Source organism: Eumetopias jubatus, unplaced genomic scaffold (assembly GCF_037043125.1).
Source record: "Eumetopias jubatus isolate StellerSeaLion01/CBP00866 unplaced genomic scaffold, mEumJub1_p1.0 scaffold_8, whole genome shotgun sequence".
NCBI lineage: Eukaryota > Metazoa > Chordata > Mammalia > Carnivora > Otariidae > Eumetopias > Eumetopias jubatus.
The window spans coordinates 62559042-62576821 of NW_028274814.1; the positions used below are offsets into that span (position 1 = coordinate 62559042).

Genomic DNA, 17780 nt, shown 5'->3' on the forward strand with positions numbered 1-17780 from the left:
GTGACAGTATGAGTAAGCTTTTTAAAAAGAAGCAGGCAACCAAATACAGGTGCGTAAATAAATATAGAGATATAGACATACAGATACAGAAGCACAATTGTTGTGAAGAAAAATTAACAGTCAAAATGAATAACATGTGTGGGAACTTCTCTTAGAAGCTCAATGATGACCAAGTGACCTGCTTCTCAACCCTTAATAAAGAGGTGGATGAACATAAAGGGCAATCCTGACTTAACCCATTTGGATATGATTTTCTGAGTTAATCCCACCTTCCTATATTTAGAATTCAACACCTATTTGAATGTAATGAATTACTAATGCTACAGATATTGTCAACTTGTTATACTCTAGCCTTTAATCTTTCAACAAGGATGGTATAGTTTTTTAATGCCCCGGAAGGTAAGTTTAATAAAAGAAAATATTATCATATACAACAGGTAGTAAAGCTCATAGGTGCTAGGGATGCAATGGGCTAACTAGGTGACCAACTCCATCCCATCCATCTCCCTACAATAACAGGATAATTTTGGATCATATGCTGAGATTTGTTAGTCTTAGTAGAAAGATTATCCATTCCCGTTTCTTGCCCAGAGTAAGGAGAACCTACTGTTGAGGGGGAAAAAAAAAACAACTTTTATGTTATAGGAAAGATTTTTATTGTTAAGATGAAGAATCACATTTTAAAATATCACACTGATGTTATCTGGTCTTCTGATATCTAAGCAGGCACAAAGTTAGACCATTATGATCTGTTTTAAAACAATGCTAATCATTCTGTGTTTAGAGCCTTTGTAAAGATTTACTAAACAACAAAGGATTATTATCTGTATTGGCCTGCTAGAGTCCGTCCTGCCTGCTACTGGCTGTTGCCATTGACATTGTGACATATTTCATCCTGTTTACAATAAATTGTCACTATCTTTGGCAGTTGGCTCATTGCAAAGTGTAGATTATTTGGCGGTGTACAAGTTAGCAACTTTGTAGCTTCTCACTTTTTTCTTCTTATATTAAGTTATTATAAATGTACCATTCTCCTGGCTTCTCAATCTACCCATTTGTATGTATTTCTACTGCTGCCACCTTAGTTCACGCTTGCATAACCTCACACCTCAATTTAAGCAAGAGGCTCCTAGTTGGTCCCCACCTTTAGTCTCTTGCTCTGCCAGACCAAATTTTCCAAGACGGTATACTCACCTCCCAACCCAAGAATGTTCAGAGGCTCCCAATTTCCAGATATTTCAAATACAAACCACTTATTCTTGCTGAACTGATTCTCTTTTTATTATTCTTGAATATATTAGCTAACTAAATCCTCCCAACCCTTCAGAACAGTGAAGCCTTCTCCAAGTCCTCCAGCCCACACTGACTCCTCCCTCTTCTGACCACACAGCTCAGCATTTAATCAGACATTCTGGCATATTGTTTCTATGTGTTCATTCTTTGAGGGCAAGAGCCATCATCTCAAACATTAGATCTGATTACAGGTATCGATCGAAAGGGAATAAGAAGGGAAATGAGAAGTTCAGGTATGTACAAAGGCTTACATAGGCATGATGGTGAAGGAACCAAAATCATACTTTAAGCAGAATGTTCAAAAGAAGGATTTTGCTCTAGAGAGACACACAGCAATCAAATAGAGGTGGTTCAGATATGGTCCACATGGCCTCAAACCCAGCATCAATAAACAGACATTAAAAGGATAAATATATGGGCCCAAAATAAAGAGTTTGCGGAAGAGTTTCTAAGAGTTTATTTTTTTAAGATTTTATTTATTTATTTTTTTGTGAGTGAGAGAGAGAACAGAGGGGAGAGGAAGAGGGAGAAGCAGACTCCCCGCTGAGCAGGGAATCCGATGCAGGACTTGATCCCAGGATCCTGGGATCATGACCTAAACTGAAGGCAGACGCTTAACCTACTGAACCACCCAGGTGCCCGAGTCTCTTAAGAGTTTAAAGAAAATTTAAGAACTGTCAAATGTAACAAAATTGAATTGCAGAGAAACCCCTCCAAGTATACAGCATCTAAGAGTGATAGATAAAATCTTTCAAATGTCCCATTTTAGAAAAAAAGATCCCTTTTTAGTAAAGAAAAGGAAGTAAACGGAGGCCAGACAAAGAAAGATTCACCAAAATTTCCAAGTAGTAGTCAAGCCCTGGATTCAAGCAGGACCCACCCTGAGGGCGTCTGTCCATATCTGATAACCTTGATAGTGGGTTTGAATACGTCCCACACACACAATGGAAAGGAAACAAAGCCTGAATCCCAAGCAAGACAGAGCGCTGATTAGAGACCCTGCCTTAGAACCAGGAATCCTTAGAGAAGCCGCCCAGAATGATAAGGCAGGAAAAGATGTGGCCCACAGAAGTAGAAAGGAGTACCTGCCTTAGCCTTGGCTTGGTCAAAGACAAAAAAAAGGGAGAAGAATTCTCCTGAGCTCCTATAGGACAAGCCCACTTTCATAAGATTTGGGACTAGAATTCCCACTAGTAAAGGGGCCTCAAAGGTCCCAAGCCAAAAACATTGTTTAAGATGGTTACAAAAAATATAGCAACCGAAAGTGCCTCATAGAAGCAAATGAAATTTTCTCTGGATTAAACATAACCCTCAGAGGTATTATACCTATAAAGTTCCAAAGAATCTAAGTTCATAATACTTTTTTTTAATTACTAAATATCTAAGTAAACACATTCCCATGAACTCCTGCAAGAGTAGCAAACTTAAAAACTGCAAATGGCCCTCCTATTACAAAACAGCTACATCCTAGATAAAGAGCCTATCTTAAGTACATTTCTGGGCTCACAGAAAACAAAGGAAGACTCCAAAAGCCCACCTTCCATCTACCAAAAAAAAAAAAGTATGCTGAAACCAAATCAGAACTCTAAACTTCAAGGCAACATGATAAGGTTTTCTGAAGGTAAATGCCAATACTAGCAACTCAGAGGTGAAGTCTGTTCTAAGCAAGTGTCAAATTCAGGGGGCGAAACCTGAGACTCCTGCCTTCAGACAGATGTAGGAGGAGAAAGCATCATGGTCTCAGGCTAGCAGCGACCCCTGGCAACAGGCCAAGGTAATCACAAATAGTCTAAGAAGGAGAACATGCCCACTTTCAACCCCCATTTCTGAAGTCAAAAACATAAAGCTCAAAACCAACAGTCAAATATTTATAGCATCATTATTCATAATGAGCCAAAACTGGAAGCAAATGTCAACAAATCCCTCTCTCAACTATTGAAACGTCAAGAAAACAAAAATATTAGTAAGTAAATAAATGATTCAAACACAAGAAGCTTAACTTACTGCCATATACAAGGAACCCGATACCTGTTCACATTCTTCTCAAGCCCACATAAAACATTCACAAAACCTGATGGTATATAATAAGCCAAAAAGCAAGTCTCAACAAATTTTGGAGAACTGATGGCATCATAACCACATTCTCTTGCCACAAGTTAATTAATTAAGACTTCAATAACAAAAAGGGATAAATTTTGTCTAGACATTGGAAATTTAAGAACCCACTTCCAAGTAATTCTGGGAGAAAGATGAAATCATAACGGAAAATTTTAAAATATCTAATATTGAACAATAATATAAAAGGCATTTGTCAAAATTTGTGGAATGCAGTTCTTTAGAAGGAAATTATACCATTAATTTTTTAAAAAGTCTGAAAAGTGTGTCAACATAAAAGGTGAGAGTAGAATAAATATAATAAAATAAACCCAGAAGCTCAACAAAGCCAAAAATAGATTCATTAAAAAGCATGAATAAAATATGTGCAATGCTGGTAAGATGATACATGTGTGACATTATACATTTGTCAAAACCCACAGAAGTATACAACACAAATAGTGAAATCTAAAGGGTCAAAATAAGAAAGTTAAGACAAGTAAACAATATCAAGAATATTGTTTGTCAATAACAAGAATCATAAATAGAGCTCCTACCATAGTAACCTTGCATTCTAAAATAAATTTATCTTGTTGGTAATTTTTACATTATTAAATCCAGTTTGCTAATATTTTGTTTAGGTTTTTACATCGTCGTTGTCAGTGAGATTGGCCTGTAAGTTTCCTTTGTTCTACTGTTCCTGTCAAGTGTTGGTAACAAGGTTAGACTAACTTCATAATAAAATGAGTTGCAGGATCTTCCCCTTTCTACGCATATGTTTAGATATGTATCTAAATATCTATTTTTAGATAGATATTTAGGGGTCTTGGGACACCTGGGTGTAGTTGGTTAAGTGTCCGACTCTTGGCTTCGGCTCGAGTAGTGATCTCAGGGTGGTTGGGATCCAGCCCCAAGTTGGGCTCTGCACTCAACGTGGAGTCTGCTTGGGACTCTGTCTCCTTCTGCCCCTCCCCCACCAAAATAAATAAATCTTTAAAAAGGGGGTGGTCCTGCAGCAACAGAGATAGCAGAAATTTTAAAAGATAATGAAAGAATATGAACAAATGTATGCCAATAAATTTGAAAACTAAAGCGTATGGCTAGAAAAATATACAGCAAACTGACCCAAAATAGAAAATTTGAATGAATTTATAACCATCAAAAAAATTGAATCAGTAGTTAAAATCTTCCCACAAACTAAATCCATGGCCCAGGCAGATTTACAGATGCGTTTTATCAAACATTCACAGAATACATATCTAAACATATGCGTAGAAAGGGGAAGATCCTGCAACTCATTTTATTATGAAGTTAGTCTAACCTTGTTACCAACACTTGACAGGAACAGTAGAACAAAGGAAACTTACAGGCCAATCTCACTGACGACGATGTAAAAACCTAAACAAAATATTAGCAAACTGGATTTAATAATGTAAAAATTACCAACAAGATAAATTTATTTTAGAATGCAAGGTTACTATGGTAGGAGCTCTATTTATGATTCTTGTTATTGACATTAGCAGACTAACGGGGGATGGGTGAAATAAGTGATGGGGACTAAGGATGAGCACTGGGTGATGTATGGATGTTGAATCACTACACTGTACACCTGAAACCAATATTACACTGTATGTTAACTAACTGGAATTTAAATAAAAACTTTTTTAAAAAATTAGCAGGTTAAGATTAAAGAAAAATAACAATCCTGATAGATGTATAAACTGTGTTTAATTAAAGTCAATAACCATTCATGGTAAAAATTAGCAAACTAGGCATAGAAGGGGACTTCCACAATTGATAAAGGGTATCTATAAACACAAATGGATAATAAACCTTATATTCAATAGTGAAATGTTAAAATCATTCCCTTTAAAATCTGAACCAAGACAAGGATACCACATCTATTCAACATTATACTGGAAATTTTTACCAATACAACAAAGAAGAAAAAAGAAATAAATGAAAAGACTGTACTCAAGTTTGAACTATAGCATCACCACACAACTTGAAGTCAAAAATATTTTTAACCTTCGTAGTAGGTATACATGAATAGGTAGGACTTAATTACCTTGCCCATACAAGATTTAGTTTAATCTAAAATGGAAAAGGAAGTGAAATGGCCAATAAGCCTATGAAAATATGCTCAACCTCATGAGTAATCCCGCAAAATCACAACAGAGAAAATATGTCAATTCACCCAATTATCAAAAATGAAAAAGTGAGAAAGTCAGCCGTCATGAGGATATGGGGCTACAGAACTCTCATATAATGCTAGAAGGAGTGTCACATGGTCTTCAGAAAACAACTAGCATTATTTGGTAAAAGTAAATATTCTAGATGTTTTACACCTAAATATATATCCTGAAGAATCTTTTTTTTAATTTTTTTTTATTTGAGGATAGTTGACACACAATGTTACATTAGTTTCAAGTATACAACATAGTGATTCTACTTCTCTATACATTATGGTACCAAGTGTAGCTACCATCTATCACACTACACTGTTACATTATCATTGACTATATTCCCTGTACTGTGCTTTTTATTCCTGTGACTTACTCCATAACTGGAAACCTGTATCTCCTATTCCTCTTCATCCAATTTGCCCATCCCTCACTACCCTATCCTCTGGCAACCATTAGTTTGTTCTATTTATAGGTCTGATTCTGCTTTTTGTTGTTTATTCATTGGGTTTTGTTTTGTTGGTTTTTTTTTAGATTCCACATATGAGTGAAATCATATGGTATTTATCTTTCTCAGTCTGACTTAATTAACTTGGCATGATACCCTCTAGGTCCAGCCATGCTGTTGCAAATGGCACAATCTCATTCTTTTTTATGGGTGCATAATATTTCAGTGTGCATGTGCATACACACTACATCTTCCTTATCTATTCGTCTATCAATGGACACTTAAGTTCCTTCCACATCGTGGCTATTGTAAATAATAATAAAATAAACATAGGGGAGCATATATCTTTCTGAAGTGTTTTCATTTTCTTAGGGTAAATAGCCACGAGTGTAATTATTGGATCATATGGTATTTTTATTTCTCATTTCTTAAGGAAACTCTATACTGTTTTCCACAGTGGCGCTACCAATTCACATTGCCACCAACAGTACACAAGGTTTCTTCACATCCTTGCCAACACTTGTTATTTCCTGTCTTTTTATAGCTATTCTGACATGTGTAAGGTGGTATCTCATTGTGGTTTTGATTTGCATTTTCCTGATGATGAGTGATGTTGAGCATCTTATCATGTTAGGTCATCTGTATGTCTTCTTTGGAAAAATGTCTATTTAGGTCCTCTGTCCATTTTTTAATTAGATTATTTGGTTTTTTGGTGCTAAGTTGTATAAGTTCTTTATATATTTTGGATATTAACCTCTTATCAGATATATCATTTGAAAATATCTTCTCCCATTCAGTAGGTTGCCTTTTTGTTTGTTGATGGGCTCCTTTGCTGTGTAAAAGCTTTTAATGTTGCTACAGTGATGTCAAAGAAATTACTGTATTTTCCTCTAAGATTTTTATATATTCAGGTCTCATATTTAAGTCTTTAATCTGAAGAGTCTCTTAAACATGTGCATCAGGTGGCATACAAAAGTTTTTAAAGCAGCATTGCTTTTGGTAGCAAAGTTTCTTTAAAAACACTAGCACTGTAAAGAATGAAAATGTCCACCAACAGTTAACTAGATAAACATGTGCATAAAGTGTAATGCGCATTCTCCAATATATATTAGAAAAAAATGAATGAGTTGCAGCTACACATCAGCAAGGAAGGAGGGCAAAAATATATCCAAAACAGACTAAATGGAATATTTTTCATATGTTTTTCATGTTTTAGAGATACAAATACGTGTGGCAAAAACCATTAAGAAAAGCAAGGAAATTAACATGAACTCACGATAACGGGCTCTTCCTGCATACAGGGAGGGACCGCAGGGACTTCTTACTAGTAATATTCTATTTCTTAAGCTGTGTGTTCATTTCAATAGAATGTGCTACCTCAAGAGTTACTGAATTTGCCATCACAGAAGTTTGTTTTGTTTTAAGAAACATCTCACTCACATGAGCTATTTAGAGAGAAAATAAGTATCAGACGGGAATTGAACTTGATACCCCTACGAGTATATATTAACTCTAACATTTCATAATTCCATACCCATCATAGTAAACAGCACAATATGTTGTGCATAAAAACCAATAAAAATGATAACAAACAGTCACTGACTACTGACTTTGGCAGACACTGTCAGTTGCTAACCAACAGCCTTTCTTTGTTCTTCCTTGATAGCAGATTTCAATTTTGTTCTACTATCTACCCTTTCCCCCATGTAATTCAGGAGAGGGTATCCTAGAGCTTGAGGGTCATCCTTTACTTAGGCTAAATTAATCTTATAATCCATTGGTTTAGAGGTAAACATGTGGCCCTGCTTTGGACAAGGAGACATGAGATAGAATCTACTAAGGGATGTCTGGAAGAGGTTTCCTTGCTCCTACACAGGAGTCTCAGAAATGCGTAAAAAGGCACAGATACTCTTTTTGGTGTTGTCGTGCAGAGATGTGATGTCCAGGATGCTGCTTCCATGATGCAACCATGAAAAGATCAGTCCCAAAATTACGTCTATTGGTCCATAGTGACCACACTGAGAAAATGAGTTAATTAAAGCTGGAGCCTTACTTCCTTGACTTGTTGGTAAATAACATATCGCCTTCTTGTTTCTATTTTCACACTGAAGTTGTATTAACTGACATGCCATGTGCACAGTTTGCTCATCTGATCTAGTATTCTCATGAGCGAAATACCATTATTACGTCCACTGAATGAATATTTAAAAAAAAAAAACAGGGAATTAAAATAAGTTGCCCAAAGTCACACATATACTTAGCGGCAAATTCTAAGGTATGTGACATCAAGACCCATGCTCTTAATACCCTACCCATTGAAGGCCATCATTCTGTGGCTGTAAGGGCTGAGAAGAAAATTCCTGAGAGACCTGAGGGTGTTCCGTTATCTAGCCCTGTGCTTTCCAGGTGTGAGTGAGTGGTGGTGAAGCCGCAGCACTGGCAGCAGCTGCAGCAGCTTCTAGAATCAGAATCCTAGCTATGATTGTCTGACATTGAAATCAACAGTCCGGTGGCTGCCTCCAAGCCGGACTCCTTGAGACTTTCCCAAAATGCAATTCCTTGTATTAAATCACTTCCTGCTTCAAATACCTAAAATCATGACCGTTTTCTGAACTGATAAATCCTGTACTCAACAAATAGTAAACAAATTCCCACTTCAATGACTTATATTCCTCTCAAGTATCTAGAAAAATAGATTTATAACCCACGTGGAATGCTGTTTTGTTTCTAAGGTATCCCCAATCAGACAACTTATTCATCTTCTTTCTTACATCAATACAAATTGCTTATTAAACTCCTTAGGGGATACCATGGAGATACACATATATATATATACACACTGATGAAGGCTCTTTCTCCACTTTGCTCAGAGAATTAGGAATTTAAACCGCAGATGAGTGACTAACATCCTTCATGGAACATCTCACCTATATGCTTACATGATTTTTTGCAAACTTTTACAAAGAGTATTTTCCTATGGTTTAGAGCTGTTCTTTATTTTTAAAAATGCAATGTTCTAAAAGGGGAAGCAACATTCTGTTTATTTTCTAGAAGATGTGCACAGGCACAGTATGTATTTGCAAAAGAGGTATTCCAGCCTTGTGAAAGCATAACACACCTCTTAACATCTTTAAATATTGTACCAGAAAGTGCAACTGTACAATTAAAGAGCCTGGAACTTATCCTCTGAAAGACCTGGGTTAAAATCTCAGTTGGGTCTTTCTAACTCTCTCCAAAGTTTGTTGTAACATTTAAAAAGAGATAACATGTATGAAAATGTCTGCTATAAGACGATGTATAGCAAGTACTACATAAATGTTAAATGTCCTCTTATTTCTTAAATATGCTGTGGAAGGACTCTATATCAACAACAAAAGAGCAAATTTATATGGAGTAGGAATTCTACATTCTAATAACTTCCATTATAAAATCACAGAAAAAAGTTGCTAAAAATTTAAGTCTAACATTTCGTGCAGATTAGTGGTAAGTAGTCCTGAGACAAGGAAGAAGGAGTAACCCACCAGATGAACTTGCCTTCAGGACTCTTCCACATTTTGAGGACTGAAATTATCTCCTACTCTGTCTTCACTTTTCACCACACAATATTTTGGGTATTCCATCAAACAGAAAAGCTAGGGTAGGTAAACCTCCCTAAATAGTCTACATTCCTGCAGATTAAAAAACAACTAAATAAAACACGAGACAGGAATTTAAGAAACAATATCTCGTCAATTAGGATGTTGGCATTGGTTTGCCAAGTATTACCACTAAAACATGGCTTTAAAAACTTTAAATGGTTATTTAGTATTTAGTGAAATGTGAAAACAACTACTTAACCCACCAAAAACTAAAACCTATACAACGGAAGACTTAGGATCACCATCTTACCACTCTTTAGAGTAAATACAGATTTTTGGTATTTTCATGCTGGCACTTAAAGCATACTGTTCCATTTAACTATTTTTACGTATTATATAAGGGTAAGCAGTGAAGAAAGAAATGATTTACAGGTTGGCAATAAATAGCCATAGTGAAGGGTAACAACAAAATTTCACCTCTTTACGGGTCTATGCTTAGGACCCACAAGACCCACAAGAATTAACCAAAACACAGGTTTATGGAGTTAATTGATTTGGCAAATGAAAATTGTATGGTCTGTTACTCAGAACAAAATTTTTCTTTATGGATAATTTTGGCTTATAGGGCATATGATTAAAAGACATTGTTTGGTTTATTTCAAAATATATCTTGAAAACAAACCTCAATTTGCTCTTCACCACCTTTTACTTGACTTTCACTCATTTCTCCATTCTCAAAGTTGCTGCTCTTCTCAACCCACAGCTCAGATTTTTCTACAGTTAGTCGAAGCTGGTCTAGATCTGCCTTGATTTGCTTGTAGTTATCTACATCTTGATTGGACACCAGCAATTGCACCTGGAAACAGAAGAATTTGAACCCTCAATTTACTTATGGAAATTCCTTCATTCCTATTTCATTGATGTCAAAAATCCCAAGTCTTTTAACAAATGTGTTTCAGGTGAAGTTTAATATTTCTAGAATATTTATGGATATTTTAGATATATATTGACCATGAAAACTTACCAGGAAGTATCTGTGAACACTACCTAATATATTCATATGTTATAAAGAATTATATATTTTTAAAAAGTGAGTCCTAGCAAAGTGCTAACGAGTAATTTAAAATAAAAGATACCTTAACTCTAATTTCACCGTTAAAGTTAATTTTTCCCGAGACTCTATTTGAAAAGAGGTAGAAATACAGAAACAAGTGGAAGAAAATTCTGATATGGTCAAAACCTCATGTTATAAACCTTTATTTTATTATAATTTATATGTATTACAGGTCATATACAAATTATGCATAATTATATCTATTTCTATAATTACTCTTGTAATTATTTCATATTTTAATATATTCTTATAAAACTTCTTAATGAAAATCAATGTTTTATTAAATACAATAAATATTAGTGAAACACACATGTAAGCACTTAGGTATTATTCATTAGTAGTCTCAAGATTGATGTCATTCAGATGACAAAGAGAAAGATCAGATCCAAAGCAGTTACTTTCTTTTGTATTTATACATTTTTTCCATCACAAAATATTTATTTCAGTGCTACTGCTTGTCCTATCCAAATTTATCAGTAAAATCTGGGGTCAAAATAACAGCAGTGACAACAAAATTCCTAATAGGTATTTTCCCCCAGTGCCTTCCTAAAACTTCGTGCCTGTCATTTACATTAACGATATTAACTGAAAATCATTCGTGGGGAACTCTTTCTAAAATAGATCATGTCTTGGCTTAAAACAAGGCCACATCTGTCTTTAAAGATAGAAAGTGTCTCTAGGAGAAGCCACACAGTCTGATTAACTCTGCAACCGTGAAGTCAGGTCAGATGTTATAAACAATATTTCCGGAGCTTCTGCTGTAGCAGCAGTGAGGGCTCCTCAATCTTACCTGTTTAAATGCCTGTAAAACTTCTGCTCTCTGGCTGAAGTGCTTGAACAGTAGTTGCAGGGCTCCTGAGAGCAAAGGAGGGTAGTCATGCATGATCAGATGAATGAGGACCCGTAAAAAGGTCCTGCCTCCTTCATCATCAAGTTGAACTGGATTTTTCTCCTTTCTATAAAACCAAAAATCATTCTAAAATAACTTATATTTACCAAAAATTTACTCATAAGTGGTTAAAATGGTGTATACATTCTCAGAGTTATATGACTTTTCCCCCCAAAATTGGAAAGTAAAAAGGAAGATCATTTTACTTTTTTCCCTTCATGTAACTGATGAAGAAACAAAGCACAAAAAAAAAGAAAAAACAAAAACAAAAAACAAAACATGTGTTTGCCCACGAAAGCAGGGATGACCAACCATCCCCATTTGTCCAAGGCTGAGGGGGTTCCCAGGATGGAGGACTTTTCAGGACCTGCACCGGGAAAGTACCAGGCAAAGCAGGATGAGTTGCTCACCTAGACACAGACAAAAGCTATAATCCAAAAACTGATCCAAAAAAATTTCAACTCTAGTATTGAGAAGAGATACTAGGATGGATGTACAGCAACAACTAACTTTGCCCAGAGCCCTAGAGACCTCTCCACAACAGGTGGTGAGCAGCCAGGAAGGACAAGGGCACGTGCATGTGCATGTACACACGTGCGCACACAGCCGTCGCCAGAGCCGCTCTCTGTGCTTGGTACGCTCAGACCCTGGGGAAGACTGCACTGGATACGAGATCCTTTTTTTTTTTTTGAAGTTTAGTAAGCTTTTATTTTATTCTTCTTATTAATATTATTATTATGTTCAATTAGCCACCATATAGTACATCCTTAGTTTTTGATGTAGTGTTGTTCAGTGATTCATTAGTTACGTATAACACCCAGCGCTCATCACAACACATGCCCTCCTTAATACCCATCATGCGGGTTACCCCATCTCCCCACCCCCCTTCTGTAACCCTTAGTTTGTCCTAAGGTGAAAAATCATACACTGATTTATTGTCTCTTCCCGGGAATAGTGAATTACTTAAATAGGAAAACACAACAATAACAACAACAAAAGCTGTCAAAACAATATAAAAACAAAGCTAAACCAAATGTTCACTAGAGATTAAAAAAAATCCTTTTTGGTCCCCTTCTTCATTCCTGTTTGTCTTTCTAACCAAAGAAAATGCAACAAAGGGCTTAGTGTGAAATTCGTTTAGGTTCTCATGGCAAATTTGTAATAGAAATGAATGCAAGAAACTCAATAATTTATAGCTTAGACATTTTAGGGCTTTTTTTGCTTTTCATTTTTACTGCTATTTCATTTTTTAAAAAGAAAGAAACAACTTTAAAACAATAAATGTCAGGGTTCCTATAAACAAAGGAGGGTAGTCACACCAGAGGCATTTTGCTTTCTTTAATCAGGGATATTTCCAACTGGCAGAAAATAGCTTTAGTTCTCACAAATGAAGTTAAAGATAACATTGAAAGAAGTCACTTTCTTGCCTCAAATTTCTCAGATGCAGGAAAGCAATGTTTTGCAAGATGCAGTGCTATTTATACCAAGGGACTTAAAGGGCATCCGTGTGCTGTCATTATTTGAGGAAAGAAAAGCAAAGAATTCAGGGAAAAGTTCAATATGCTGATCTCATCTCTCTTGTCTTTTTCCCCTGACCTACCTAAAGAAAAGCTATGCTTTCTCTTCTACAGTAAATTAGCAGCTTTGTTTCTGGTAAAAATTACGTTGGCAACAATAAAGGATCTAAAATTAAATAAATATAGGGACGTAAACAATAACAAAGTATCAATAGAATTCTAAGCAAAATCTTATCCACAAGATAAAGATACATAAATGTTACTATACCTTCCAGCAAACATAGTTTCTGCCTGGGCTGCAATTTCATCTATATCAGGAACAATAGCTGCAAAGACAAATGGCAAAATCCATTTGTTATCATATCCAAGTAAGGAGTCACAGTATTTATATCAATATTAGCATACCTAAAAATATTTGTATTAATTTCTTTATGCCACCAAATGTAACAGTTTAAAAAGTCATGATCTAAGTCCACCTAGAGATCATTTTAAACAAAGTTCATATTTTAAATATATATTGCTATAGTCAAAAGATATATTTAGAAGACCAGAAAGCACCATTTACAAAGTTGCTTCACCTGTATAAACATGTATCTATATGCATCAACTCCACGCACACACACACACACACACACACATATGTAAACACATATAATTTAATGGGGTGATGACATGGAAGGATGTTTTTTAAAGAATCAAAATATAGCAATAATGAACCTTGTTACTATATGGTACTTCCAAACAACATGACCCTTTTACCCACACTTCTTCTAAAATTCCATCCCTTCTTCTTATGGGACATTAACTTTTTTTTAATGTGAACCAATCATGATTCCTCACCCATCCTCACCACTAATATTTTGAAGATATCTTAGTTAAAATAACACATTTAAATAAGTACATTATTTATTTCTTATCTCCAAAGCTTAAAAAGAAAACAGAGCAAGTTATAAAAAAGGAAAAAGAATCCTCCCCAGAAAGCTCTCTCTTCCAGATTCAACCAAGGAAAGAGATCAGGTAAATCAGAGAGAACTGGTTTTCTGAGGGTTCCCCCTATTCTTTACTGACACTTAGAGCTTCTATTTCCAGAAGTCTGGCTTCTAAGAGCCAATAATTTTTATGATATTGTCAATGCAACCACCAGCAAGATTTTCTGGTTCTGCCATATCATTCCTGGAAATAGCCCTTTAGGGTTCTATACTTCTGGGAAGCATAAAAACAACATGGTTGCAAATATACCAGAAGTGACCTCTCCCTTAGGAAAGCTTAATTCTGTCTACAGAGGCATGCTGCCTTTCAGATGGTACTGAGTCAGAGAGCAGGACACGGATCTACCAACCATTTTAACTACACACAATCACTGAATCATTCCTGTCATATTGATTAATGGGTGAAAGAGAGGAGGATACCTGTTATTTTCACGGTGGTTGTGATTAGAAGAAAATTTCATATCTGTGTACAAATCTTATCCTCAGAAAAAGAATTCTGTGACCTGGCTAAATCTTTAAGACAACATAGTTGCTAACCCGCTGTTACTGGTAGGATCTATCCAGAAAAGTGGAAATTTAATATTTCTTAGGTTTCATAAGGTACTTTCGATAGCCACAAAATTTTCACAATTTTTATGCTTTCTTCATTATGCTCCTACACAGAGATAGACTGGCTTCATTCTCACATTTTTTTAAATGTGAAAAATTGACATATAGTACCAGTTCATAACCATGCAAAGTAAACACACACATACACACTAATACCCCCATTTAGACCTTTGAGAAATACCATGTCTTTATTCTTGAGTTGGGCAACAGCTTCCTACAAAACACCTTTTGGCCCCACAGCTACATTTCACGCTGCTTCTTTGATCAAGCAAATAAGTTCCCTTGGACTTTCACCAAAACAGCATGATGCTTACAAGATTCAGGCTCTGAAGTTGGAGAGACCTCCAAGGAAACCCTGCTCTACTACTTTCATGATGTTTAGCGAGTAACTTAACCTGTCTGACCTTGGTTTTCTTATCTGTAAAATGGCACAATCAACAGCACCTCTACCTCACTGAGTTGTGAAGATTGCAAAGTAAACTGCATTCTGAGGACTGAGCACCAAGTAATGCAAATATCCTCCCAGCCATCCTAGGCAAGTCATCTAATGCCCTGTCTGAGTTTCGTCATGTCATTGGCAGGTATTACTTCCACATTTTTGTCTCATGGAAATACTACTGGGTCTGAAAATACGAAAGCTACAGAGCAAATACGGACACAAAGGAGATACCTGATGGTAGTAACGTATCTGGAGAACCGCTGGTGGATGTTTCCATGTTTTCGTTGTTCTCTCCAAATTCCTTCTTATATATTGACAGCAGATACGAGATCCTATAATCTAGTCGGACACTCAGGATAAACTACAAAAAGCATTAAAAACATACTTTTATTTTTTTAGCATAGTGGTTAAAACTACAATTCATTACATCAAGAACATGTCACATGAACTAATTAGAAATCTCAGTGGCATACATGCTTATCAGTCATAAAGCTAAGAAAAGTGATACATTTCCATTAGCCAATGTCAGGAAGATCCCAAAGCAGATTTTTAGGAGGAAGAAAACTTGACTTCCCATGATTACTCTGTGAATAATCCAGATAGAGGTATCCAATGAGTCTGGCTGAAGAGGTAATGATTTTTTGCACTTTGCAGAGTTACCATTGGTTCTGGGAGGAGAGTGCTGGAGCTGTGACCTTCACTCGTGCACAGAAAGGCCAAAATTTCAGGTACAATAGTGTGGATTCTGGCTGCACCACAATCAGTCTTGGATCTGGACTACAAAAGGACAGCTGAAGTAACAACAGCATCCAAATACACCATGGATTCGCCTCACTGGTGCTTGTGTTTCCTTAGGTTGTGTAGTTGTCCTTGTCTTCCTTAACTAACACATTAGCGGAAACTAAGTGCCAATAAGGTTCTGGGCTATGCTAGGCACTAGGAAGAATGCAAACACTTGAAGCCCGCTGGCCTCAAGAAGCCAAAGTCTGAGATGGGAAAACAAAATACAGCGTTGTTAACAAAATTAGAAAAGCATCGAGGGGTAAATCATGTAGTATAGAAAATTCAGTGGAGATCAGAGAAAGAAAAAGTATGTGCTATTGATTTCTGAGTGGAGAAGGGAAACAACAGAGAAGTGGTTTTATATACAGGGTTCCCTTCCATCCCAGTTTGCCTGAGATAAGCCTGGTTTAACCTTTTGTCCTAGCATAATTACTATCCGTGTCCCCTACACTATCAAAAGAGCCTTGTTTGGACAGTGAGCAATAATGGTCATGCGTGGTACCGTCTGACCTGATCTCCCAGTATTTCTGTGGCTCCTGAAGCAACCCCCTCCCTCCCCCGCTCCTTCCTCCTGTCATTCCTTCTCACACTGCTCTGTTCCAGAAGCACTGGACGTTTCTCTCCAGCCTTCTCACGTGTGTTCAGTGTCCCCTTTACTTGGAATATTCTCCTCCAACCCAGCGTAACCAGTGTTTGAGATATCCTCCAAGATTCAGTTTAAAATGAAGCTTTTCCTGGATCCCTGTCTAAATCCATTTTTCTCCTTTTTGCTCACTCAACGCATTATTTACACCTACCTGTCTACTGTCGACCTAATACTTCTATTATTTACTCTCTGTCTCTCTGTGTCTTCCTCTCTTCCTCTGCTCTGTTAGCCCTATGCTTCTTACGGGCAGCAAACATGCTCCATGTCAGCTACGGTCACCTAAGTTCAACAAGCATTTGCTAAGCCAGGAACTAAGAAAGGTGCAGAGGGTACAAAAGGGGTGTCGAGGATAAGACCTGCCTATGAAGAACGCATAATGTGGAAGGAAAAGCAAACACCAAAGAGTCTCTTTTATTACCATGTGGTAAGTGCTGCAACACACCTTGGTTGAGTGGACTGTAGTTAAGAGGATTTTCAAAGCAGGGGACAGATCGTGGGAAAACAGAGCTGAGAAGGGGCCATTGGACTTGATAGCCTTGGGTGGGAACAGAAACTAGATGGCAGGTGCTTGAAAGGAAAGGTTTAAAAAAAAAAAAAAAACTATGTAAAGAACAGATTAATAAGACACTAATTAGTGAAACTCTTATTAACTTTCAGTTGAAGATTAGTGCTCATAGAACTGTATTTTATACATATAACCAAAATTAAAACTTTGAACGTATAATATATTTAATGGTAAAAAATAAATGGAAGGTAGGAAAGGGGCAGAGGGAAGAAGAAAAACAAAGACAGAGAAAGACAGTTGAGAAAGGACCAAAGACAGACAGAGGGAGGGGGGACACGTGGATGGCTTGGTAGGTTAAGCGTCTGACTCTTGGTGTTGGCTCTGGTCATGACCTCGGGGTTGTGAGATCGAGCCCCAGGTTAGGCTCTGAGCTCAGTGAGGAGTCTGCTTGAGATTCTCTCTCTCATCCTCTCCCTTTGCTCCTCTCCACCCACTTGCTCGCTCCTTCTCTCTCCCTCTCTTTCAAATAAGTAAATAAATCTTTAAAAAAAACAGAGGGAGAGAACGAGAGAGATAAATAAGAAGAGAGATACATAAAATGATGGGAAAAAGGAAGGAAGACCATGTAAAGAGGAAGAGCTGGCAGAAAGCAGGAGACTTGTGTAAGGAGTGTGGCTCCAAATAAATTCTTTT

General features: G+C 36.6%; 1 protein-coding gene across 1 annotated transcript in view; it reads right to left on the reverse strand.

Annotated features, from left to right (window-relative positions):
• Positions 1-17780, reverse strand: part of ITPR2 (inositol 1,4,5-trisphosphate receptor type 2) — a 499992-nt gene that overhangs the window by 292629 nt on the left and 189583 nt on the right. Inside the window, exons 23-26 of the mRNA XM_028113213.2 lie at positions 15385-15514; positions 13385-13442; positions 11501-11666; positions 10279-10452 (exon numbers count right to left, since the gene is read on the reverse strand). Of these exons, the coding sequence (XP_027969014.1) occupies positions 10279-10452; positions 11501-11666; positions 13385-13442; positions 15385-15514 (528 nt within the window). The remainder of the gene's footprint in view (positions 1-10278; positions 10453-11500; positions 11667-13384; positions 13443-15384; positions 15515-17780) is intronic.